Source organism: Jaculus jaculus, chromosome 1 (assembly GCF_020740685.1).
Source record: "Jaculus jaculus isolate mJacJac1 chromosome 1, mJacJac1.mat.Y.cur, whole genome shotgun sequence".
NCBI lineage: Eukaryota > Metazoa > Chordata > Mammalia > Rodentia > Dipodidae > Jaculus > Jaculus jaculus.
The window spans coordinates 171,681,851-171,709,333 of record NC_059102.1 but is presented as its reverse complement, the minus strand read 5'-3'; the positions used below and the strand labels follow the sequence as shown (position 1 = coordinate 171,709,333).

At 49.7% G+C, this 27,483-nt stretch overlaps 1 protein-coding gene across 3 annotated transcripts; it reads right to left on the bottom strand.

The window, feature by feature from the left end:
• Slc43a1 (solute carrier family 43 member 1) lies at positions 1-27,483 on the bottom strand. 3 transcript variants are annotated; one of them, XM_045133887.1, is made up of 15 exons: positions 27,386-27,483; positions 26,077-26,243; positions 15,467-15,644; positions 15,322-15,377; positions 15,121-15,197; positions 11,635-11,727; positions 9,923-10,056; positions 8,825-9,003; positions 6,960-7,106; positions 6,838-6,873; positions 6,494-6,647; positions 4,154-4,295; positions 3,844-3,917; positions 1,927-2,050; positions 1-527 (listed from the first exon to the last, which is right to left on the bottom strand). In XM_045133887.1, the coding sequence occupies exons 2-15, from the start codon at positions 26,228-26,230 to the stop codon at positions 381-383; spliced, it is 1,695 nt and encodes a 564-aa protein (XP_044989822.1). In that variant the 5' UTR covers positions 26,231-26,243; positions 27,386-27,483; the 3' UTR covers positions 1-380. The 3 variants fall into 3 exon arrangements, with proteins under 3 accessions (XP_044989822.1, XP_044989814.1, XP_004667661.3); XM_045133879.1 differs by lacking the exon at positions 27,386-27,483 and adding an exon at positions 26,542-26,749; XM_004667604.3 differs by lacking the exon at positions 27,386-27,483 and having other exon boundaries at positions 26,077-26,441.

Sequence of the window (27,483 nt, the reverse complement as noted above, 5' to 3'; positions counted from 1 at the left end):
CACACACACACACACACACACACTCATGTGCATTTAGCAGCTAGAACCACCCGACGGTCTGTTCTTTGATCCCATAAGCCCTCGGAAGGCAGCTCCACAGAGGAAGGAAGGGCAGTCCCACAGGCTGGTCCTCCAGTGCAGGAAGAAGGCCCAATGTTTCCAGACTAAATGTTGCCTGCAGTCAGTGAAAAGGTTGCTCAGGGGGATATATTTAAGGGAATTTTCCCCCTTAAGTCCCTACAAAACTGGAACTTCTCTTGGTATTTATAAATCCACAGCCCCGGCTCTGTGCATGGTTGCAGGTAAGACCCAGCCAGGGCAGTCCCTGTGCTTATTCGGGCCTTGGTTGCCTGTCCTCCAGCTCCTTTGGCCTGGGGAGTCTATGCAGCCACCTTGGAGTCATTGAGCGCCTTCTGTGAGACTGGAAAGTGGGTGGCGTACTCTCTCTGAAGATGGGTTCGGTAGTAGAAGAGGTAGGCAGGCAGCAGGAATCCCAGAAATGAAAGAACCAGGAGGCCCAGATTTGGCTTCAGGACAAGGAAAAAGAAACAAAGTCAAATTGGTATTGTCTGGCCCACCTCCTCCTGAGGGACCTACCTGAGACCCCACTCAGAGATGAAGGCAGCCATTTGTGCTCTGGGTCCTTGGCCAGAATGGGAAATACAGTTAGCCCCTGGTGGGTGAAATCACTACTCCCCCTGCATCTTCCTGAGGTTCAGGCCGCTGGCAAAGGGGCTGAGATGACAGCGCTGGGTTCTAGGAAGTGCTGTGCGCACCTCTGTGGATCAGCTGCCTGTGGGATAGGGCCTGAAGGGATGCCACGCACTGACTAGTGGGAGCCAATCCAGGGTGGTGAGAAGAAGCACATGACCAAAAGAGTTGGAACAGACCTATGGCCTGGATGACAGGTGGCTGGCAAGGTCAAGCACAGCAGCACTGATGGGGCCCCTCAGGTCTCAGCCACTCCTTGACTGCCATGTGATGCTAGACAGAATATCAACTCTATGTACCTCCCTCTCAAGTCTGCTGTGGCAAAGACTAAGTGAAAAAAAGATCCACAGCATTCCCGGAGTGAATGCTCAGGAAGTGGAAGAGATGAATCCATCATATTCTTATGGGAGGTGGGTCCATGGTGTGGGCACCAAGTTCGGTGTCAGGAAGGTGGGGAGGAGGTGCCTTGTTAACAGCAGAGCTACCTCATGCAGGACTGGGCACCCTGCTACTGAATGCCCCAAGCTAGAAGCAGAGGAAGCCCCTTTCTGGAGTTCCAGAGAGAGGGTACCTGCATATGGCAATGTGAATGAGACCAGGGGTCTGCGAACACAATCCCAGGGTCCAGACCACTGCAGGACTCACCTGGGAGCTTATTAAAAGCAGACCCCTCGGGGGGCTAGGGACAAGGCACAATTAAGTGCTTGCTTCGCAAACATGGGACCTCAGTTCAATCTCCAGAACCCACCTTTTTAAAATGCTGAGTGTGGTTGGTACATGCCTGTAATCCCAAACCTGGGGAGGCACAGAGGAGTGCTAGGGCTGAGTGGCCAGCCAGTCTAGCCCAGGGCAGAGAGAAACCCTGTCCCAGGGAGGAACACAAAAGTTGCACAGTGCCTGAAGAATGACATCAAGGTTATTCTGCTCACCACATGCACACACGTGCATGTATACCTGCACACACACACACACACACACACACACACACACACACACACACACACACCTCTAGTGCTGGGGTATGTGAGGCTGATTCAAGACAGGGAGCCTTGTGTTAAGATTCTCTAAAAGGTCTAATAGGCAGCCAGTTTGGTGAACCCGAGTTAGGACCACGAGGCACCTTCTGGCTGAGAGGCAATAACTGAGGGATTCCAGCACATACCAATCCCCATCTCCGCCTCTTCCCAGTACCCCACCCATGAAAGCAGCTCTCACCCAGAAGGGATCTCCTTGCAGGGGGCCCACCATGATCATGAAAAGCAGTTGCTGGAGCAGAGCAAACACAGCACTGATGAGAGACTGCAGACCTGTCAGTGTCCCAAAGTGGTTGGATGGGAACCTGTGCAGAGGGGCAGCCAAGAATCAGAGGGAGAGCTGCTCGGGCCCAGCACCTGCCCACTCCCTCCCCAGACATCACTGTGTCAGCCAGACAGAGCCGCACTCAGAATCCAACCTCTGCATCTACTCTGGTCCCTATCCTTCAGGGCGTATGCCACTAGGGAGCCAATGAGCTGGGTTCTGACATCGACTGTGAGATAACAGCAAGTCGTTCAACTTCTTTTGAGCCCCACTTCCTCTGCCAATAACAGGGATAGCATAATCCCCATGGAGTTAAGTATTTTGGTTAATTATTTTTTTCATAAACGTTTACTGAAATTACTACCTGCTAGGCACTGTTCTAGGTTCTGGAAGTAAAGCAATGAACCAAACTGATACCCTGCAGAGGTGGCATAAGCAAGACAAATGCATAGTGTGTTAGACTGTGTTAAGACAGCAAAGGAGAAATGTTAAGCAGAGAAGGGGTAGCCAGGGGGATGTAAGAGTAGATGAGTTAGCCAGAGGGAACATCACCAAGAGGACAGCTTAGAAAAGGGCCTGGAGAAGGTGACATGTTGAACTGTGAGATATCTGGAGGAAGAACGTTCTAGAAATACTCATATGCACAAGGGCCTTGATTAGGCACCATGTTTTGGGTTTCTTTTTGGGGTGTGTGTGTGTGTAGATGTGCACACATTGTGTGCACTCATGCAGAAGCCAAAGGAAGTCATCAGGTATCCACTATCATTCTCCCACCTTATTTCACTGAGACAGTCTCTCACTGAACCTGGAGCTCCCCACTGTTCGGTTAGACTGCTGAGCAGGACGCCACAGAGATCCTCCTGTCTCCACCACTCTCAGCACGGAGGGTACAGCTCTGCCCTGCCATGCTCAGTCAAGCCCAGCTTTTTCTGTGGGTGCTGGGGATTGAACTAATTCGTGCTTACATAGCTGAGCCATCTTCCCAGCTCTGCTGCTTAGGCTTTCTGGGGCACAAGGTGGCACTGTGGCTGAAACAGAGTGAGGGAGGAGGGGAGGAAAAGGAAGAGTGCAGTAAAGCACCTAGGTCCATACCAAGATGGCCTTTGTCTTTTGAGTGACACTGAGCCAGCCAGGTAAAAGTAAGCTGAGTGGGAAGGAGCAGACTTGCCATGATCCAAGCTAGAGGTGGTGACAGCTAAGAGCAGGAATAGGCAGTGGAGGCGGGGAAGTTGGGTGCAGGGTACGTGGAAGGTGGAGCCAGCAATGCTCTGAGCTCTGAGTGTCAGAGTGAGAAGAGAATTAAGGATGACCATGGTCTTGGATAGGACAATGACAGAAGCAGAGAAGCCCCTGTGCAGGAAGGGGTGGCCAGTCCTCAAAGGGAAGGAGTGTGGAACAGTTTCACCCACTACAAGGAGTCCTTCCACAGGACTTCAGAGTAGAAACAAGGGAAGGCGGGGGGCGGGTGTTCATCAGGAAGGAAGGAATTAAAATCATAATCATAAGGGAGACTGTAGCTAGTAAATCCCTACAGGGGAGATGTGGGACGGGAGATCCCAACAAAGTCCTTCTGCCAAAGGTCATCAAACCAGACTGCTTCACTTCCCCCAGAGGAGACATGCTGACTTTGAGGTATCCTATAAGCAACAAGTTCCTGGTCACAAGAGGGACTCTGAGGGGAGAGGAGACATCTGGCTTCTGAGATCTCACCACCTCTGATAAGTCAGCATGAAGGGAGATGGAGTGGAGAAAGTCTGGGTCCTTTCAGCCCTGGCTGGGAGTCCCTGGTTCTAGGGGCAAAGCTCCAGAGGTAGCTGAGCCTGCGTGACTCACACTGCAGCATAGAGGCCTCCACAGGCGGAGTGGAAGAAGCCACGCACCATGGTATGCAGCACAAAGGTCACCAACTGAAACCCAAGAGAGAGGAGGGTCAGAGAAGGTGGTGAGGCAAGGACAAAAGGAATTTGGGCCTTGCTGAGGCATCTACTCAGTCCCACCCCCACCTGACCCCTGTGAAACCCAAACAACTGGGCAGGACTCCTAGAGAACCCAGGAAATAGCCCTTGAGCAGTGAATAAGAGCCAAGCTTCCCAAAGGTGAAAGCTGGTGACAGGTCCTGGAGTTGGGGGCCGGGGGTGGATACCTGGACGTGTAAGTTGCTGATAAGGCAGGTGATGCCAAAACCTACGAGCAGAATATTGGTCAAGGTGAAGGCATTGATGGCATTGGTGAGCTTTTGGATTTTGCGGTAACGTGGTCTGGTGGACTTGGTAGAAGCCCCATCCCTAAGAAAAAGAGGCAGTCATTAGCCACAGCCTCCTCCTTCCTGGCATCTTCCCAGTTCCAAGCCTGGCCCCAACCCCTGCAGAAGCACCTTCACAGTTGAGCAAACAAACAATGGCCAAAACAATCTCTCCAAGTGTTTCTCAAAATATAGCTCCCCCAAACTGGAGAGATGGCTTAGTGGTTAAGGCACTTACCTGCAAAACCTAATGACACAGGTTCAATTCCCTAGTACCCAGGTTATCCAGATGCACAAAGTGGCACATGCATCTGGACTTTGTAGGGGCTAGAGCCCTGGTGTGCCCATTATCTCAAATAAATAAATATACATATACACACACACACATGTACACACACACACATGTATACACACACACATAATATGGCTCCCCCAACCAACCATGGTGGGTGGCTCCTTAAAATGTAGACCTGCAGACCCATCCCCAGACTTCAGAATCTCTAGGATGGCCCAGGAATTGGCAACACAAATGTTCCAAGCATATCTCATATATACTGAAGTTGGAGGATGGATGATAAGGATGAGAATGAAGGTGAGGAAGGGAAGCCCCACACCAACACTCCCACCAGCTTGGACAGGGCAAAAGCCAGGCTGGAGAGATGGCTTAATGGTTACAGAGGCTTGCAATGCCTGCTGGCTGCGGTTAAATTCCCAAGTACCCACGTGTGGCACATACATCTGGACTTCATTTGCAGTGGCAAGAGGCCCTGGTGCACCCATACACTCTCTCTCTCTCTAATAAATAAATACAACGTTTTTTAAAAAAGCAGATGCCACCCTGGGCACAGTTTGGCATAAATGCCCAACAAGTTTCTCTTTCTGACACAATCAAGAACTCTGAGTCCAGCCCAGGAGAGAGGTCAGTAGGATAGGGTGAGGGCAGGATGCCCACTTGGTCTGGACAGATGAGTTTTTCTAATAGACCTTGGCCACCAAGAGCAAAGGGGAAAGGGGGAAGGCTGGGGCACCATGAGCAGCAGGAAGCCAATGGACTGATCCTTCAGCCCTTTTCTTCTGCTCCTTCTCTCTCATCCTATGAGGACAAATTAGGAGTATTTGGATTCACAGAAGAGCAAAAGAAGTCATAAGACCTAGGTTAAAGATCCAACAGTGGAGGCCAAGCATGGTGGCGCATGCCTTTAATCCCAGCACTCAGGAGGCAGAGGTAGGAGGATTGCTGAGAGTTCTAGGATACCCTGAAACGACATAATAAATTCCAGGTCAGCCTGGGCTACAGTGAAACCCTACCTAAGAAAACCAAAAAAAGAAATAGATCCAACAGTGGCCACCAGCCAGCAAGATGCCTGCAAAGATTCCTAACCCCTGGTGGTCATTACCGGTCACTTCTCTCCCACTGTACCAGACCTACTCTGTGTGATCATCAGACTATGACAGAAGCAATGGCATGTTGCTCCTAAGATTATCTTCTAAAAGACACCACAGCTTAGGCCTTGACCTCACTCCTTGGTGAGAACTCTTGAGAGACCCTAGCTAATGAAGTCCTTCATTCCCAGCTTTCCGCAGCTGTATGGGATAGTCAGGGTTTGGTGTTTGGAGATAGAGGGCTGCATCACAGTAACAGATACCTGACATACCAATCCTCCCCTTTCCTCAGCCTTAAAGGTATTTTTTTTAATTTTTTTTAATTTTAGTACATTTTGAGTTTCTTTTCTTGAAACAGGGTCTCACTTGGCAGCCCAAGTTGACCTAGTACTTATATGTAGCCCAGGCTGGCCTCAAACTCATGGTAATCTGCCTCAGCCTTTCAAGTGCTGGGATTACAGAGACAAGCAAGAGTACCTGACCAAGGGGGCTTTGGAGTGCACCGGCTACGACACAGGTTCTGAGCCTGCGGTGTGATCTCGGTCAAGTTAGTTGATGGTGCAACCAGGTCTCAGCTTCTTCATGTGCCTTTGCAGACAATCATGAACCCACCTCAGAGAACAGTTGTGGAACTCAACTAGACAATTCAAGGTGCCTGGTGCACAGCCAGCCCTCAATGCTAGCAAAACTTAGTCAGCAAGCCGTGCCTCGTCCAGCCTCAATGTCCTCATGTGTAGAATGCAGAGGTGCCCTCGCTCTCCCAGAGCTCTGAGGAGAACGAAATGAGATGCAGTGTGCACGGGGAAGGAAAGCACTAGCAGTCCGGTCATGTGCTGGCACCATCCCTTTGCAGGTCACCTGGCATCTCCAGGGGCAGTGCCCTCATCCAGAGCACCCTCAGTGGGGACATCCACGCAGTCCTTGATCCGCCAGTCCATGATGTAGCCGATGAGGGGACACGTGAGAAGACACAGCAGCTGCATAGCCCCAAAGATGGAGGTGTAGAACCCAACTGGGCAAGAAGGGAAGTGGGGTCAGGATGCCAACAGCTCAGTGGGAACTGACACCCACTGCCAGCAGAGCACACAGGGACAACGAGATAACCCCTCCCTCAGAATCCCCAGCTGTGACAGTGACACCAGCCCAAGGAAGGGCCCTTGGCAGGGCGGCTACAGGCCAGGGCCCACACTTCATCTCCCTACCTGTCTCTGTCACCTTTTGTTTCTGTTCACTCGTCTCTGCGGGGGGAGGACAGACACAGTGAGGGGAGCCCGGCCAGGGGACAACCAGGCACACCTCCACCCAGCTCTCGGCAGGGTCTCACCGTGTTTCTGGCCACCCGTCACGAGGAACTCCAGCATCTTGTTCATGATGGCCATGTAGAAGATGACCCGCAGTTGTGTCATGCCCATGGTGACGAGGCTCCACAGGAAAATGGGGGAGCAGAGGCTCTTGCGGAAGGGGACAGACTCTGGGGAGACAGCAGGGGTGCCCAAGCCCCACTTTCCACTTCCCTGATGATCACAGCTCATGAGGAGCAGGCGGGGACTCTAATGCCAACTATGTGACTTTGGAGAGGAACTGTTTTTGCAGAGACAACACAACTCTTGTGCAGCTCCGGAACTGGCTTTCTAAAGCATGTCCAGGTGGCCTCCAGATGTGATGCTGTGTCCTTTCTGCGTGTGGGGCTGGTAATAGCTCTGAAGCAGATGCTATGAGCTACACACTTGACGTGAATTACCTCATTGGACGACATTTTACATCAGCCTTTCCTAAACTGGCTGGCCAGTGAGCTCCAGGGATCCCCGTCTCCACCTCCCCCGTGGTCAGATTGCAGGCGCACACCACCACGCCTGGTATTTACGTGGATACTGGGGATCAAACTCAGGTCCTCAGGACTGCAAGGCAAACACTCTGCCAGCCGAGCTATGTCCCCCGCTCTACAACACCCCCCCCTTTTTTCTTTTATGAGGCAGGGTCTAGTTGTGTCATCCCAGGATTGTTCTGGACTCAAGGCAAAAGCTATCCCCCTGCTCAGGCTCTCAATCAGCCAAGACTACGCGTGTGCATCACTGCTCCCAGCTTCTTAACCACATTTTACAGGTGAGGGAATAGCAACTCAGACAAATAAATGACTTGCCTGACCTCACAGGGCTGGAAGCAGCAAGTAGGCCTGGCTCAGGCTCTTGCCCTTAACCACCCTCCTGGAGGCATGCTTTGACACCGGGCCCACTTGCACTGGCTAAGAGCTTCCCTGTCATAGAGCATCCTGTCCGCACAATAAACCTCTCTGTTGGGTGGGTCATTTAAGAGATGAGAAAAGCAAGAGCGAGGACAAATGATTTACCCAAGTCATGCAGTGTGGAGCAGGATTCAATCCCTCATGGCATTACTCAAAAAACAAAAAAAAAAAAAAAAAAAAAACACCCCTATCCGCCATCCCCTCACCCTGAAGCTGGCAGTCCAGAAACCTGAGGCACCTGGGTTAGTTCACCAACAGGTAGGTGCAGCTCCTCCTATGGCCAGCAGGGGGCACAAGCCAGCCAGGCATTGGAGGGACCCAGCTGCAGGCTGGCCCCCTTGGCTTTGGTTGCCAGATTGCAGGGAGCCCAAGGAAACCAGCATCTTCACAGGCCAAGGGATCCTGTCTCATGCTGGAAGCTCCTCTCACCTCATCCCGAGTTCAGCAAGCTACTCATAAATCTAAAGGTACCCTCTGAGCTGGGTGTAGTGGCACATGCCTTTAATCCCAGCACTTGGGAGGCAGAGGTAGGAGGATCACCATGATTTTGAGACCACCCTGAGACTAACATACTGAATTCCAGGCCAGTGTGGGCTAGAGTGTGACCCTATCTTGAAAAACCAAAAGTAAATAAATAATTAAAATAAAGGTGAGCCTGGCGTGGTGGCACATGCCTTTAATCCCAGCACTCAGGAGGCAGAGGTAGGAGGATCACCGTGAGTTCTAGGCCACCCTGAGACTACAGAGTTAATTCCAGATCAGCCTGGACCAGAGTGAGACCCTACCTCGAAAAACCAAAAAATAAAATAAAATAAATAAAGGTACTCTGAGCTTTGACTTCCCTGCCCATAAATAGGGAGTGTGCCTTATCTGCACATGGGGTGTTTTGAGGACCAAGAATATACCTTCCCTGTCCTACAAAGCTAGAAACCTAGCCAGACACTCACTCTCAGGAAGCTTTTCTGAGCTGCCACAAATATCCTGGGATGAGATGAAGGTGTCAGCCCCCTCCTCCAGGCTGGGAGCCTTCTGGCTCAGCCGCTGGCCCACGATGGTCACATGGGTAAAGAAGCGGTCTCCCGTGACCTTGTGGTCCAAGGCTAGCCCAATGAGCTTGATCTTCTTCCTGCCAAGAGCCAAAGAAGAGCATGTGGAAACCAGCCCTGCAATGCCTGCCCTCAACCTGTAAGCAGCTATGCCAGCCTGTGTGGGGGTGCCAAGCACCCCTTTACCCAGCACTGACCTAATGTTGACATGCCACACTTATGTCTGTTGCTCAGAGTCTGGTCTAGGGACCAGATGACACCAGTGTTCTGTAAACAAAGGGAAGATGAGTCCTTTTTGGATGGACTGTTCCCATGGAAGCGGTGGCATCAAGACTCTGGACTCCAGACCTTAAATTAGCTTCATTTCAATACTATGATATTAGAAATGCACTCTATTCTATGCTCCTTTTCTATTAATGGGGGTGCTAACAGCATCTACATCATTTCATGATTTAAAGACATTAAGGAGAGTAAGTACTATACCTAGCACAGAGTAGGCACTCAACAAATGTCAGTGGTGACTATCACCCTACGTGCTTGGTGGCACCATATCACCCCTGCTGCTGTTGAACTGAAATGAGGGAAAGTTGGCATTTGGGTTGCCCCCACCCACAAAAGCAGTATGCTTAACTTCATGGATACCTCCCCTTTGGGTCTACATGGCATGTAATACTATTTCTGGGGGTCCTCTTACTCTGACCTCCTCCTCCAATACCAGAAAGGATATTGACAGTAATAGCCAAGCACATTCCAACCTCCTGTTTGTACCAACTTCGCTATTCTTAGAAACACCTGCAAGCAAATGGATCGGGTCTATGGTATAGGTGGGAAAGCAGAGCTGAGAGAGTGGAGGCCATGTGTGAAACTGACCCCAAACCCAGGTCTTACTCCAAAGAGGATTCTGTCCCTATCACATCACCATAGCCCTGGCATCTCCCCACTGCAGTAGGAGGGAAGTTCACTTCCCATCTCAGTCTTTCCCCTTCCCCAGTCTCTCACGTGTAATCAACTTCCTCTGGGGCTGGAAAGGCTTCTGCAGGCCAGTTGAGGGCACAGTTTAGAAAAATAAGGCAGGCCAGGCCAGACCAGGTGAACATGATGACCACGAAGGACACTCCAGCATCATAGATTAGCTGTGGAGGGAGGGCAAGCATGGAGGACGCCTTGTCCAGTCCCCACAGAAGTAGCACGCAGGCCCAGGAGGCCTTCAAGATGGCTTATGCCCAAAGCCATAAATTCAGGCAGACCCAGAAAGCCTGCCAGTGCTCTCCCTCCTTCAGTCAAACCCCATTAAAGACTTGTGGAGCCCTTCTACAGTGCTGACGGTGCCAGCTACTCACTCAACATGTCAAGGAACTCTCAACTATTATTGTTAGAAGAAGGCATGTCCATTTTTGTCTATGAGTCAAAAACACGTTTATTTTCACATGAAAATGTCATCTCATATTATGTCCAAAGGGACAATAATGCTCTGGGCTTCACAGGCCCATCTGTGTTTAGCCTGCTCCCTGCTGGCATGTTCCCTAAAGGAGAGGCAAATCCAACCTGAGAAGCCTTATCTCACCTTTCCCAGATACACTCACATGCAGTGGAGGTCCCAACCCCAGGACAAATAGACTCCAAACTGACTTGACAGCCTTGCAAACAATGTCAACTCCTCTGGCAAGAGAAGCCCTATGTGGAGGTCATGGGTCTCTGGGAGGCAGACACCCTCCTACATAGAGCTCTTGCCAGTGCCTAGGGGAAACCTGTGCTCCCCCTGAGTCTTGTGGCTTGTTCCTGCCTGCAAAGGATGACACACCCTTTAAATATGTGCGAGTATCTGCTCCTCAAGCTGACCCACACCCACTCCACCTTTGGGGAAGATGGGCAAACGAAGCTATGAAACTGACAAAGTAACTGTTCGAGGACAAAAGCTGGGTGCAGCCACAAGTGCTCTGACATCAAGAAGAAGCAGAGGCCTCCAGCTTGCCCCAAACTAACACTTGGGCCTCTGCGTTCAGGTCCACCCTCCTGGTTGAGCCAGAATTCATTCTTACTTTGTGAAGTGGTCCAAGTCATCCTGCCTCTCTAACAGGGAGATAGGCTCCAAAAGGTTGTGTGAAGCCACAGCAAAGGACCTTGGGTGCATGTAAAAAGGATTCTGTATGTAAAGCAAAACCACTAAAGGTTTTTCCATGAGCCTGTGAACAGCGCTCTATGATAATTCCAGAAGTCACATGAGGGTAGATTAGAGAGAGAGGAAAGACCAGAGAAAGATCAACTGAGAAAGCTAGATTTGGCCCCAGAGACAGGAAGAAGGCCCTTTGGGGGACGTTGGTGAAGGAAGAAAATGAAGTCAGACCTATGGGTGAGCAGTAGGGGTCAGGGCTCTTCCCATGATGCTTTAGTGCTTTCTCCCTCAAGAATGGGGACTGGCCAGGCGTGGTGGCACACGCCTTTAATCCCAGCACTTGGGAGGTAGAGGTAGGAGGATCACCTTGAGTTTGAGGCCACCCTGAGACTACATAGTGAATTCCAGGTAGGCCTGGGCTGTAGTGAAAAACCAAAAAATAAAAATAAAAAAGAATGGGGACTGACCTCTGATAGACAGGAACTAAATCACTAGACATTAGACATAAGGCCATTGCTCACCCCATCCCACCCAGTTCTTGTGCCAAAGCAAAAAGAAAGCCCAGGAAACCTCCCTAGACCCTCTAGAAGCCCGGTACCTTGATTCCTGGGAAAGTGATGGCAGAAGAGGCGTAGGAGCCGATCATGAGGGCCATGAAAGTGGAGCGCAAGTTCCCAAACATGTTGGGCAGCTAAGGGAGGAGAGGAGCACACGTGAGCAGCTGCTCTTCTAAGACTGCCTAGGGCTCCCTTTTCCCAGCACCCCTGAAAATGCTTGGAGGCTCCAGCCAGGCATGTCTCCAAAGGAAGCTCTAGGAACACTGACTCCAGGAAACCAACAGAAAAGGTCCAAAGTAAAACCAAAACCGACAACTATATATTGACCCCCAACCTCCCTGCCCCCCCACAACAAACACAATGCACTAGAACACATTAAACTTTTTTGTGTCTTTTTGTTTTCGTTTTTGGTTTGTTGTTGTTGTTGTTTTTCAAGTTAGGGTCTCACTCTAGCCCAGGCTGATCTGGAATTCATTATGCAGTCTCAGAGTAGACTTGAACTCATGGTGATCCTCCTAGTCTATCTCCAGAAGTGCTGGGATTAAAAGCGTGAGCCTCCATGCCCAGCTACATTGTTTTTAAAACAGGAATTCTGGGGCAGAAGAGATGTCTGATCAGCTAAGGTGCTTACATGCAATACCTAACAACCCAGGGTTCAGTTCCCCAGTACCCACTAAAGCCAGATGCAAAAAGTGGCACATGTATCTGGAGTTCATTGGCAGCAGCTGGAGGCCCTGGTGCACCCATTCTCTCTTCCTCTCCTCGCCCTCAACTTGCAAATAAATGAATAATTAAACAGGAATTCCAACTTTGTTGCATCCTACAGTTGAAAAATTTGTTATTTGGAGCTCCTTTCTCCCGTGACATCTCTAGGGAATAGGAACATGGTTCAGCAGTAAAAGCCACTTGCTTGTGAAGCCTACCAGTCTGCATTCAATCCTCCAGTACCCATGTGAAGCCAGATGCACAAAGTGGCACATGCATCTGAAGTTCATTTGCAGCAGTAAAAGGCCCTCTTTCTCCCTCCCTCTTCTCCCCTCCCCCCAATTGCAGACCAATAAAATTTTTTTTAAAAAAAATTGGCAATCTGGGCGTGGTGGCGCACACCTTTAATACCAGCACTCAGGAGGCAGAGATAGGACTCGGGAGGCAGAGGTAGGAGGATCACCATGAGTTCAAGGCCACCCTGAGACTCCATAGTGAATTCCAGGTCAGCCTGGGCTAGAGTGAGTGAGACCCTACCTCGAAAAACAAAACAAAAAAAAAAAGCACAAATTGGGCTAGACAGGTTGCTTAGCAGTTAAGGCGCTTGCCTGCAAAGCCTAGGGACTCATGTTTGACTCTCTAGGTCCCAAGTAAGCCAGACTCACAAAGGTGAGGCAAGCACAAGGTCACACATGCTCACTAGGTGGTACACACATCTGGAGTTCTATTGCGATGGCTGGAGACCCTGACATGCCAATTCATTTTCTTTCTCTCTCTCTCACATGTGCATAAATATAAAGGCCAGTCTGTTGGGCTTGTCTCAAAAAAAAAAAAAAAATTGGCATAAGCATCTGCTGTTCATTTGCACTGGAAAGAGACCTTGGCACCCCCAGACATACACATTTAAATAAATAAATAAATAATATGAAAATCAATTTTGAGAGAAAAAAAGAAGAAACCCTGGTATAATCCAACTTGTTTACAAAAGGAGAAAACTGAAGCTGAGAAAGCTGAAAAAGTACTCAAGTTCAGTGTAGTAAAGAAGTCCTCTTCACACAGTTCAAGCCCTGTGCCCACAGATGACCCTGGGACAAAAAGATGGCCCTCAGCCCTCTCAGTGACCCCAAACACTGCAGTTCACACTTTCTTCTGGGCCAGGGTAAATCACAGGACGGACCAGGGAGGCAAGGAAGGAAAGGAGAGGATCAGAGTAGGCCAGGTCACTAGGAAGGTGTTCATGCAAAGCAGGCCCAGAACGCCAATGCCAATCCCTGACGAATTAACTGTGCAGCCTACTCACTGGCCCTCGGGAGAAGGGAAAGTAAAGTCCTTGGCACTCTTTGCCTACATCCCCCCTAAGGCCACACAATCCTCCTGGGTCAGCAGATGCGGCTGGATAGGACCTCAGATGCCATACAGCCTAAACACTAAACCACAGAGGGAGAAACTGAGGCTCAAATAAAGAACCTCCGATAGCTCGCATAAAGAAAAATGTTTAAACAGAGAAGAGAACGGGGCCTCTTGCCCTCCGCCCTCCCCCCTCCCCCACCCAGTGGACCCATAACGGGAAGCCAAGTTGGCACCCATGATGACAGAAACTTCATGGCATCCTCTCTCTGCCAGACACATTGCCAAGAACACCAGGGAAGGGTGTCGGGGCTAAGATCCCTGACTCTGAAGGATCCTAGGGTGCTGTCTCTGCCCGGCACTGTGCTAATGTAGGGCTGACCCGGGCAGGCCTGGCTAGCAGGCGACCTCACCAGCGGCCCGGGCCAGGGGGCGGAGCCAGCAAGCGGCGGGGCGGGGCAGGCGCCAGGCTCTACCACTGGCTGGAGATTAAAGGGATAACGATGCAGAGGAACCGCCCACGGACTGCTGGCCCCATCCCCTCTAGGCTGGCCAGGGCAGGGTCCAGGTCAAGCCTACAGCTCCCCTCTCCCTTCCCTGCCCCAGGAGAGAAGAGATTTAGGGACCTGAGCCAATTTGCACAACAGGAAGGAGCTGTGGAGAGGGGTGGATAGTAAGGGATCAGCTTCCTTTTAAGAGTTGTGAAATGTCCCCAGCTGGAGTTAAAGGCGGCTGCTGGGGTGAAGAGAAATTCAGCCAAAACCACCCAGTTTGACCGCATCAGAGATAAACAAACAACCCGAAATGGCCCAGATAGGAACCTTTCCTCCCCTCCCCCACCCTGCTAAGATTTTTTTTTTTAATCCCTTATAGTCACATACGTAAAAAATATACAGATTAAACACAGATTCACACACATACATGGAATAAGATGAGCCAAGTGAAAAAAAAATCTTGAAAATGCAACATGGCAAATGTTGGCAGTTTCACATGGTTCAGTTTCACAAATACATTTACCAACTTCGGTCCTTTCACACACACTGTCCTACAACAGTGCGGCAGAAGTCCCGCACCTGCCCCTCACTATCACATTACCCAGTGAAATTTTTTTCCCAGCGCTTATGACTGACGACATGATTTATTAGTTTACTTGCTTATTGGGTTCTCTGTCCGCCCCTCCAATCCCCAAATGGAAGCTTCTGGAAAGTGAGAACACTGCCCTGTTTATGCTGTAACGTTAAGAGCAGAACACTGCTCACCACTCAACACAAGCACGCACGCACGCATGCACACGCGCGCACACACACAGACCTGGTCTCAACCCTGAGCACTTCCATCTGGGTCCTCAGCGCCCACCTGCAGTCTCTCAAACGCGCTTGATCTGCACCCACGGACCCCTCCCAGCACCCTCACTCACTTCTAACCCCACCCCTCCCCCAGGTGCCACGCTGCAGGGCCAGGCCTGCCATACTCACAGTGAGAGAGGTAAACGTTAGGCAGATGCCAGCAAACCCATTCAGGGACAGCGCCAGAAATATCAGTGGAGACAGGACTGGGAAGGGAAAGGGGCAGATGAGGACATTTGTAGCACTCTGGAAAGCCATGGGCAAGAGCTGGGGTAAAGACCACCTTCACCCCATCCAGTCCCAGGAAGACACAGAGAGCAAAAAGCTCACCTTCAGTATTCCGAGAAGACAAGGCCATGAGGGTGCAGGAGGCAGCGAAGCAGGCGCTGTGGGGACAGGGCGAACAGGGAAGGGCTGACTTGTGAGTCTCCTCTCCCTCCTTCCCCTTCCATATCCCACAGCCCAGCCACCTCACCTGCCCACCAGCCTCAGGGGCCGGGGGCCAAAGCGGTCCATGAGGATCCCGAGGGGCAGGGTGGTGGCGCTCAGCAGGAAGGAGCCAATGGTGAAGCCCAGGTTGAGCATCTCATCCTGCTGGGCGCAGCTGGGCCACTGGTGGGGCTTATCCCCGGTGGTGTTAGTTGTGTTCTCAGCTGAGGAGGAGAAGCGAAGGCTCAGCGCGTGGCAGCAGAAACTCGGGGGAAGCCCAGGAGTCCCGCCTTCCCATGCCAGGCTTCTGACTTGAACCAGCTATGTACCTCTGGACATAGCATGGAATCCTGTTTGCTAAATCTAAGGTAGAGAGGAGGTTCATAAATGGCAACAGTTAGCATCTGATTTGAGAGCATCACATACGCACTCACCCAAGACTTCTGCTAGTTCAAATGAGATATTAATGGCATCAGAGTATTTGTCAAGTTGTGGGAGTCGCTGGGGAGCACCCCCACCACCAATCAAGACACAAAGTCAGCAAGGAGTTCTGAAGTGCGTGGAGCAAACTGCATGTGATAAACTCACTGTGACAGCACACGCCTTTAATCCCAGTGCTCAGGAGGCAGAGATAGGAGGATTGCTGTGAGTTCAAGTCCAGCCAGAGACTACAGAATGAGTTCCAAGTCAATCTGGGCTACAGTGAGACCCTACCTCGGGGGGGGGGGGGACATGTGATAGCCGGAGTAAGTGGTTCAATGTCTGTAATCCCCAACACTGGAGAGGCAGGGACACGAGGATCTCTGGGTATCACTGACTAGTCCAGCCTAACTGATGAGTTCTAGGCCAACGAGAGGCTCTGTATCAAAAAGGGCAATGCAATTTCTGAAGGAGGACACTGCAAATACACACACATACATACACATTTTTAAAATGATAAAATAAGTGATGATAATAATACAGTGACAGTGAGTGTAAAGAGAACAGGGATGAGATAGTGTCTGAATGCTGGGGAGGAGGGTGGTAGTGACCCTGACTTCACCTCTGGTAGCCAAAGGGCAGAAAAACTGGATCTGTGTGTTAACATAAAGAAGGACAAATGGGGCTGGAGAAATGGCTCAGCGGTTAAGCGCTTGCCTGTGAAGCCTAAAGACCCTAGTTCAAGGCTCAATTCCCCAGGACCCACGTTAGCCAGATGCACAAGGGGGCGCACACGTCTGGAGTTCGTTCACAGTGGCTGGAGGCCCTGGCATGCCCATTTTCTCCCTCTCTATCTATCTGCCTCTTTCTCTCTCTGTCGCTCTCAAGTAAAAAAATTTTTAAAGAGACGGACAAACGGACATTAGGTCAAGAGAGCTGGTCACCCAGGAAAGGAACCGCCGTGGGCAAAGAGGAGTTCCCCACTGGAACCAGCTGCCAGGAAAGGTAAGGAAATGGCTGAGAGGTGCCTGGAGGAAGCAGTGAGGGATTATACCATACAGCTTTAAGGGTTCATACTAATCCTCTAATTCAGCCATCTTTATGATGACCATTTGTTTCCCCACCAGGTTTGTCTGCCCAGGTTTATTCATTCTGTGCCCACTTACTGGACACTTAAGGCTAACATTGTGTGGACAGTGAGTAAAGCAGGAGAAATGGCAAGACAGGCTGGGGTACAGCTCACTTGGTAAAGTCCTTGCCTAGTATTCACAAAGTGCTGGCTTTGATCCCCACTGCCACATAACCCCGACACTGTGGTGCATACCCATAATCTCAGCATTCAGAAGGGGAGGGCAGAAGGATCAGGAGTTCAAGGTCATCCTCAAACACATAGGGAGTTCAAGGCCAATTCAGGCTACATGAGACCCTGTCTAAAAGCAACAAGAAAAATGGGCAGATAAGCCAGTCAAGAGACTGCCGACAGGTGGCCACCACTGCCCCTGCCAGCCACGTTCCGTCGGGTGCGCCGTAGTGGCCGCACAATGCTGTAACTGTACTGAGTGCCACGTTCAATGATCCAGATCTTTATTTTATTGCAGCTTTGGAAACTCAGCTCAGCATAGTGCTCTGTGCCTGTAGTCCCAGCTACTTGGGAGGCAACACAGCACGAGTTGAAAGAAGGGAGGAAGGGAAGAAGAAAAGAGAAAGGGAGAAGAGAGAAGCAGGAGAAGGGAGAAGGAGGAAGGAGAGGGCAAAGAGGAAGGAGAGGGAAAAGAAGGAGAAGGAAAGGTCAAAAGATCTGGCCATACTGCCACTGAGTGGAAGTTTCCTCTTTCCCCTGGGCTGGCCTTCTCAACGTTGCACACTTCTCCCTCCCTGTTAGCTCCCATACCTCTGCTGTCTGTGCCCTGTTTGACCCAATTCTTACTGTCTGCTTGCTCTTAACTGGCATCGGAATGTGTAGCCCTTGAATTAGACACTGTCTGTGTCCCTAAGTCTTTCACAACGAATTGACAATTTCCTTCCCAAACAATACCATTAGCTTGCAGTTAACATGCAACTTCTGTCATTTTTTGAATGACAGGGCTTCCTATCACTGCAAATGAACTCCTGCCACTATAAACAAACTTTAGACACATGGGCCACTTTGTGCATCTGACTTTACATGGGTACTGAGGAACTGAACCTAGGCAGTTAGGCTTTGCAAGCAAGAGCTTTAACCACTGAGCAATCTCTCCAGCCCTTGTGCCAGGTTTCCCCAAACAATCTCACTTAATCCTTACAACCCATAGAGTTAACAGAATGGTCCCCATTACAGATGAGGCTCCCAGAGATGAAGGTACTGAGCCACCAAGCATCTTCCAAGTGTGCTCAAATTCAAACACAAGAGAATCTCTAAAGCCAGCATTTCCCACCACCACAAGACCATGCCATCCCACATGGGCCAGCTTGGAAAGTTTACCAGGTGCTTGCTAGTGCTGGAGAGTACATGTGCCCTTCTGCTGGTGCAGGCAGCCCCAGGACGGTAATGACTCAAGGTCAACTAGGGCATCAGTTCCTCGGCTTTATCAATCAACTGCTTGTGAGTTCAGTATTACTGAATGGTTGGTCAGAGGGCTTGTATCCATGGTAATTCCAGAAGCACGAGTCTGTGCCACCCACCCTCCTTAATCTAATAGAAAAGCAAGGCATGGGAACTGGGAGAATGTGAGAGATGGAGCTGCACTGAAAAATTAGGGAAAATAGGGTTTCCCAATCTGTGGTATGCACTATATAGGAACTCAAAGAGGGTTTTGGTTTTTGTTTTTGTTTTTGTTTTTCAAGGTAGGGTCTTGCTGTAGTCCAGGCTGACCTGGAATTTACTATGTAGTCTCAGAGTGACCTCAAACTCACAGCAATCCTCCTACCTCTGCCTCCATAGTGCTGGGATTAATGGCATGCACCACCATACTGGGCTTCAAAGAGGATTTTATTTTACTTTATTTTTTCGGTTTTCCTAGGTAGGGTCTCACTCTAGCTCAAGTTGACCTGGAATTCACTATGTAGTCTCAGGATGGCCTCGAACTCTCAGCGATCCTCCTACCTCTGCCTCCCGAGTGCTGGGATTAAAGGTGTGTGTCACCATGCCTGGCTTCAAAGAGGGTTTTAAGTGCTCGGAATGGGTTTTTTTCTTTCTTTTTGCATGTGTGTGCACACACACATATGTGTGATGTATGTATGAGTATGTGCCCATGTGCACTTCCCTGTTGTAGCCAGAGTGGAACTTGGAGTGTCTCGCTCCATTGCTCGTCTGACTATTTTCCTTTGTTTGATTTGTCAAAGTAGGGTCTCACTGTAGTTCAGGCAAACCTGGAGTTCACTCTGTACTTCCAGGCTAGCCTCAAATTTACAGTGATCCTCCTACCTCTGCCTCCCAAGTGATAGAACTAAAGGTGTGTGCCACTATGCCTGGCTTTCTGCCTATTCTTATTTGACCCCATGTCTCTTACTGATCCCAGAGCTTGCTGTTTTTTCTTCACAATCTCCAGTGATTCCTGGGTCTCGGTTCCTCTATGGGCCTGGAGTTACAGGTGTGCATGACAGTGCCAAGCTGTTTAACATGGATCCAGAGATTCCAACTTGGGTAGTCTCACATCACATCCCCTCAGGCACTCATGTCTGAGCAGAAAGCACACTTAACACTGAACCATCTCTCCAGCACAGAGAATGACTTCATGGTCATTAGTTATTGTATGTTAGAAACATACATAAATATATATATATCTACTAGGAACATATATGAACACGTATGTGTGTAACATCAAATCCAAGACTGCATTACAGTTTAAATAATAGTACCTGGGGGGATAGAGAGATGACTTAGTGGTTAAGGTACTTGCCTGCAAAGCCCAAGGACCCAAGTTTGATTCCCTAGTACCCATATAAAGCCAGCTGCACAAGGTGGCACATGTGTCTGGAGTTTGTTTGCAGTGGCTAGAGGCCCTGGCATACCATTCTATCTGACCCCCATCTCTCTCTCAAATAAATAAATAAACATAAAATATTTTTTGAACATAAAAATAGCACCGAGGATACACAGAAATGGTCAGGTCACAAAGGTGGCCTGCAGGTGACTGCATCTGAGGAATGTTGGGAAATGTGATGATGGCTAAGCATGTGCTCCTGCTCACATCCTGGCTCCTATTCTCTGAGGTACTTTATCCCACCTAAGAAACAGAGTCCCAACCACCTGAGAGACTGTCTCTGAGAAGCAGCCAAGTGCCATGCACACAGGCAAACACAAAATTATTCTATTTCCTCCATCTCCCTTGTCAGTGTTTGCTTCTGGACCCTAGGATGCTTCACGTTCCTGAAGGTGACATGATCATACCCACTAAAACATATTAGGACTAAACTCTAGCAGGAAGTCTTGTCAGCTAGACGCCCCAGGGCAGCCCTGAGCCACTGGGACATGGAAACATCCACACCCCCATGAGGCTCATCAGGAAAGTTCTGAGTTAAAACTGAAGTCCAATTTCTCTCTGCTTCTCTCCACACACCTATAGGCGTTGGGGATGGAACTCAGCCTCACACACGCTAGGAAAATGCTCTACCACTGAGTTACATCCCTAGCCCAGCCCTCACGCTGCACCTTATTGGCTGGCCGTCCTTGGGCACGCTACTTTGCATCTCTGAACCACAAGCTTCTTCCATATAAAATACAATTATAATAATCTTATCACAGATTTGCAGTAAGAACTAAAGATCTCGCTACTAAATGTTCAATGAATATTAGCAATTGTTTTATCTTAACATTTATATTGCCTATATATAGAAGTGGGTAATGAACGGAGCCACTTCTGCCCAAATTCTGAGTACCCCCATTAGCTGTGATGTGCTATAGGTGGTGGCACATGCCTTTAATCCCAGCACTCGGGAGGCACAGGTAGGAGGATCACCAAGAGTTCAAGGCCACCCTGAGACTACATAGCGAATTCCAGGTTAGCCTGGGCTAGAGTGAGACCCTACCTCGAAAAACAAAAAACAAAAAAGAAAGCTTTTACTAATGATAACCTATTCAATAACCACTTTATTGAACTCTTTAAATATTTGTTAAATTACATCACTTGATTCTCATATCATGGCTCTGTAACAGAATAGTAACAACTGTCCACTCTTTTTTACAGACTTGGAAAGAAATGGAGATCCAGAGAGGGTAACTAACTTGCTAAAGCCACCCAGCAAAGAGCCCAACCCCTTATCTGTAGTCTACAGTTTGGTGTGTTTGCTTTCACTTTCACAAAAGCCCCATGAGGTAGAGATTATGGGTCCCATGTTACATGTGGAGTTACTGGCTCTAATCAGACAGCCAGCACACAGCAGAGCTGGGAGGCAAGCTAGCTACCTCGTTCCACACACTGCAGGGGCAGATTCCTGATTATGGCTGGATTCTTGGGATACTGGAGAACCAAATCAGGAGACCCACAATGAGGGAGGCAACAAGAAGCAAAATAGCCCGAGTGAGGCAGAACACGGAATTGCATCGCCTAACAGCCTGCCGAGTTCCTTGAACAGGAGCTGGGGGAGAGGCACGTTGTACCCTGCTCTCTCAAAATATACAAACACCTTCTGGGGAAAAGGACAACCATGTGCTTAGTCACCCCTGGTGATCCCCACCAGCCAGACTCACACCCACATCCACTTTTAGACAACTCAAAATATTGGACAGATACCTCATGCCATATACAAATATTAACTGAAAATGGATCACAGATCTAAATATAAGAGCTAAAATCATAAAACTAAGAAAACTATGACAGAGTAGCAGAAAAAACTAGTAAATGAGGCCGGGCGTGGTGGCGCACGCCTTTAATCCCAGCACTCGGGAGGCAGAGGTAGGAGCATTGCCCTGAGTTTGAGGCCACCCTGAGACTCCAGAGTGAATTCCAGGTCAGCCTGGGCTAGAGTGAGACCCTACCTTGAAACCCCCACCCCCAAAAAAGAAAAAAAAATAGTGAATGAAGTTCATTAACATTCAAAACATTACACACCAAAAGATACCATAAAGATAATGAAGAGAAAACTCATGGTGGAAAATAACATTTTTTTTTATTTTTTGGAAATCATGCTTGATAAAGGATTTGTATCTAGAATATAAAGAACTCTTACAATTCAATAATAAAAAGACAGAGCTGGGGTATAGCTCAGTGACAAAAAGGATGCATGCTTAGCATGAACTTAATCTCTAAATACATAACTGAGTAGATACTGCTCCACAGGCTGTGCCAGTGGCCAATATGTATGTAAAAATTCATTCAAGCCGCTAGACATTAAAGAGATGCAAGTTAAAAACAAAAGAGATACTGCTCTATGGCCACTGAATGGAATAACCAAAAAGACAAGCAGTAACAGATGCTGAGGATGTGGAGAAACTGGAACCTCATCACTGCTAGTGGAAATGTAAAATGGGGGAGCCATGTTGAACAACTGTATGGCAGCACCTTAAAATACTACCATCATGATCCAGCAATTCTTCTCCCATATAACTAAAAAAGAAAAAAGAAAAAGAGAAAACACATGTCCACTCAAAAAACTCGTGGTTGTTCACAGGAGCATCATGTATAATATCCCCTAAAGTGGAAATAACTCAGATGTTCATCAGCTAATGAATGAAAAAAAATGTAGTTTCTCGGAACAATGCAGAGATATTCTGCTGTAAAAAGAACTCCCATAAATGCTGCTACAAGGATGGACCTTGAAATCATTCCATTTATAGGAAATGTTCTAAACAGGGTGGGCTAAATTTGGTCATAAGCAAACCTATGACAGAAAGCAGGTAAGTGACATATGCATCTTGAGTTCGTTCTTAATGACAAGAGGCCCTGGGGTACCCATACGTTCTCTTCCTCTTTCTCTCTTCATCACTCTCTCTCTCCCCCTCTTCCTCTCCCCCCCACCTCTCTTAAATAAAAATAAATAAATGAAAGAAAGTAGACAGGCTGGAGAGATGGCTTGGCACGTAAGGCACTTGCCTACAAAGCCTAAGGACCCAGGTTTGACCCCCCAGAACCCATGTAAGTCAGATGCACATGGTGGTGCATGAGTTTGTTTGCAGTGGCTGGAGGCCCTGGCACACCCATTCTCTCCCCACCCTTCTGTCTGTCATAAATAAATAAATAAATAAATAAATAAATAAATAAATAAATAAATAAATTTTTTTAAAAAGAAAGTAAACAAGTTGCTTAGTAACCTAGTTCATGGGTGTGGAGGAAGAATAATGGGGATAGAGGTGCTCTGGGGAGAGGGGTTATGTTGCAAGGAGGTTTGTATAACCTGAATATACTGAAACATTAAATTATACGCTTTAAATGTGTGTGAATTACACATTAAGGTTGCTTAATACATATGCGTATATAACTTAAATATAATTTAAAAGCACAAGGAGGACTGGGAAGATGGCTTAGTGGTTAAAAGCAATTGCTCAGGGCTGGAAGGATGGCTTAGCAGCTAAGGTGTTTGCCTACAAAGCCAAAGGACCCTGGTTCAATTCCCCAGGACCCATGTAAGCCAGGTGCACAAGGGGGCGCATGCATCTGTAGTTTGTTTGCAGTGGCTGGAGGCCCTGGCACACCCATTCTCTCTTTCTCTCTCTCTCAAATAAACAAACTTGCAAAGCCTGCCAGTCTGGGTTAGATTTCCCAGTACCCACATAAAGCCAAATGTACATATGATGCATGTGTCTAGACCTCATTTGCAGCAGTAAAAGGCCCTGATGAACCTATTCTTATTCTCTCTCTGTTCACAAATAACTTAAATTTTTTTGTTGTTTTTGTTTTTGTTTTTCAAGGTAGGGTTTCACTCTAGCTCAGACTGATCTGGAATTTATTCTGTAGTCTCAGGGTGGTCTCGAACTCATGGCAATCCTCCTACCTCTGCCTCCCAAGTGCTGGGATTAAAGGCGTGCACCACCATGCCCGGCTTAAAAATTTTTTTTCCCTTTGGTTTTTCAAGGTAGAGTCTGGCTCTAGCTCATGCTGACCTGGAATTCACTATGTAGTCTCAAGATGGCCTCAAACTTACAAGTGATCCTCCTACCTCTCTCTGCCTCTTGAGCACTGGGATCAAAGACGTACACCACCATGCTGACCTTAAATTTAAAAAAATTAAAAAAAACAAACAAACATAGGGCTTGAGAGATGGCTTAGCGGCTAAGCGCTTGCCTGTGAAGCCTAAGGATCCCGGTTCGAGGATCTATTCCCCAGGACCCACGTTAGCCAGATGCACAAGTGGGTGCATGCATCTGGAGTTCATTTGCAGTGGCTGGAGGCCCTGACATGCCCATTTTCTCTCTCTGTCATTCTCTATGTCTCTTTCTCTCTCTGCCTGTTGCTCTCAAATAAATAAAAATAAACTAAAAAAAATTTAAAAAACATAAATAGGGGCTGGAGAGATTGTTTAGTGGTTAAGGTGCTTGCTGCAAAGCTTAAGGGCCTAGATTCAATTCCCCAGTACTCATGTAAGCCAGATGCAAATGAAATTTGTTTGCAGTGGCTGGAGGCCCTGGCATGCACCCATTCTCTCTATCTGCCTCTTCATCTCTCTTTCTCCCTCTCTCTCAAATAAATAAATTAAATAAAACATACATCATTTTAAAAATCAGCAGTAGAGTGATAGGACCTTAAAAAGAAAGTAGTTTTAGGTGTAATAAATAGAAATGTAAATATTGACTGGTTTGACAGTTACTGTTGTGTAGAAATTTGTCAAACTCATGAAAATGTATGTTGAAAAATAGTCTTTGGTGAAGATAATTTAGTAAAATTCCACACCTCTAGGTATACAGGACAGGAAGTAGTCACTGGATAGACCATGACAGGCATCAGTGCAAACAGATAACAATGGGCAGGTCTTCTCCAGTCCATAGGAGAACTTGGGTGTCGATATGAGCTCCCCCCTACCCCCTTGCTTGGTCCTCTCAGCCACCCTGGGATGCCTATTATTTCATCTCAGTCCTCATCCCCAATGGATCCACCCTGTGTTCCTAGATCTGCCACTAATCTCATCTCATCCAGCCCCAGCCCTCTGTAACTGGGGCCAGACACATGGGCAAGGTGCCATCTTTGGGTGCAACCTATTGCTTCATCAGAGATAACCCTGGTAAGGGTGAGGCAGCCCCAAGGTGAACCTACTGCTGCTCAGATAATAGATCAAGGCTTCCTGCTGTCGCCCCACAGCTACAGTGCATGCCCTGAAGCAAGGGGTTGAGTTGAGGATCCAGGAGAAGCCAGAAAGATGCTCACATTTATCATCAAATGTGCCTGAGTCTCCTAACACTCCCATGGGACAAATATTACTATTGTTCTCATTCTGCAAACCAGATGTAAGGAACTCACCCCAGCTGGGATTCAAATCCAAGCCAGCCTTCTTCTCATGCCACAACATGCTCCATAACACGGAGGTGGGCGGGGGCAGGAGGGAGAAGAAACACGCCGCACATCCATTAGCACAGCCCTCTCCTTCCCAGAAATGAAAGATACCTACGAAGTCCCAGCCACCACAGGAAACTCGCTTCCCCTGGACAGCAGCAGACAACCTGTGGCTGCAGTGGGCGTTCAGATGTCCCACTCCTGGTATCGGGCCATTCATACAAGACTGAAGTGATTAAAGAGAAGAAGACCTCCACCACGCAAGAGGAAATGGGCTGTTAGCGGTATGCAAATGAGTGGTTTGAAAACCTGTGGGGACTCCAAGGCAAAAGCACAGGCCCTTCAAATTCATTCTCCCATGTGTGGAGCAATGTAATCTTATTTAGCCTTACAATAGTCCTTTTAATAACTCCCCTGGGGAAGGGTGATATAGCCAGTTTGCTTGCCAACTGTGCAGAAAGAGCCTCTGGTTCTTTTCTATGGGAGAGCGCGGGGAGATCCCCAATCCAGCTAGGTGCAGTACCTCTGCTAGGACTCTGCTATCCTTCTCTGAGCAGGAAGCTATCAGAGCCTTAAGACTCTGGCTATCAGCCGCAGGATCCAGATGCCCGGCAGAAAACCTGGCATTCGGTGACCACTAAATTAGACACTCTTCATGGAGTGGGCCCATGAAGTTTGACAGGGCCAAGAAGTGAGGCCGTCCAACATCCTGCCAGCAACTGCTCCCTCCTTGAGTAGCCTTGCTTTCTCTCCACCTGACTACCTATGCTTCCAGCCCCTCCTGCTGCTACCTCCTTCCCAAACCCCCGCCCCCACCTGCACCCCTCCAGTATACCTGGGCACAAGCTGGAATAGAAGCCTTCCTTCTTGAGCATGATCAGCAGGGAGCCCCAGCCCAGGAGGACGGCGGAGAAGAACAGGTTCTCCAGCACAGCAGTGCAGGCCATCCACCAGCGCCTGCGGTACGCCTGCTTTAGCGAGGGGGCCATGCTGGCCGAAACCCTGCAGAGAAACAGAGCGCTGAGCGAAGGAGCCCCTACCGGCCCCTGGGAAGGGCACTCCATCAGTGTTTCCTGAGACACCCCCGCCCCCGGGCCAAACAGAGCTGGAGCCTTCCAGGAGCTCCCCAAGAGGCCTGGATTTCCCAGCCGGTGTGGACAAGCTGGCTGTGGTACAGCCAAGGAGCGCATACGGCGCCCTCCCGCCAGGTTGCTATCAAAAACAAGAAAGGTCCTGTGGGCGCGCAGAAGCGTCCTGGCGCGCTGCCGGGCTTTCCTGCCCAAGCCAGGGCGCACGGTACCGGCTCCTGGGGTCCAAATCCCAAGTTCCCCTAAAAGTCCCCAAGGGGCAGCCGGTTCTCTGAGGCCATCGTTGGACCATGGCCAGCCTTGAGCCAGATGACACCCTCAGAAACGAGCAAAAGAAGTCAAGAGCAGTCTCGGGCTAGCCTAAGACCACCGTCCCTTTCTCATTGCCCTCTGTAGTCTCCTCCTTTCCGGGCCCGCCGGTGACCCGTGTCCCCTACAGTCTCGGGAGCCAATCCAACAGCTGCCACGTGGAGGGAGACCCTGGGCCAGCCCCGTGGCGTCCCCGCGCGCCCCTCGCTCCCTCCGCAGGCGCTGGGCACGACGCCGCGCGCCTGGGATGCGGCCAGCCGCTCGGTCCCGGGGAGGGGGCTCGGCCCGGGCAGGAAGTCCGGCGGTTGCTGACTTTATAAGGACAGCGGCGGCGGGTTGGGTTGGCTGGAGGGCGGGCGGGTGTGTGTTTACCAGAGGGAGCCGGAGCTCGGATCCTGGTGGCGCAAGGACCCGGAGGAGCTCGGGGGGAGTGAGAGGACAGAGGCGGGAAGAGCAAATGGAGGGAGGCACGAGCCACTTATGGGGGGGGGAGGGGTTGTCGCGGCCCCTTTATCCCTGATGTGGGGCTTTCGATGCCGGGCCTCCCCGGGGTCCCTTCCAACCCCGGATAAGTGTGGCTCTAGCCGAGAGGAAGGGAAGCGTCACCCGAGGGGCTGGAGCACAGGGTAGGGAAGGGCGCGCTAGGAGAGAGGGGGCGCTGTGCCTGCCGCGTGCGACCCACGGGCGACACGGAGCCCGCGAGGGTGGCTTTCCGCCGAGGACCCCCCAACCCCGCCCGCGGCTCACCTCGGGTCGGTCCGGGGCGCAAACGTGCTGCCTACAAGCGCGGATGCCCGGGGGAGCGCCGAGCCGGCGCCGCGCGTCCTCACTGCGGGCGTCCGGGC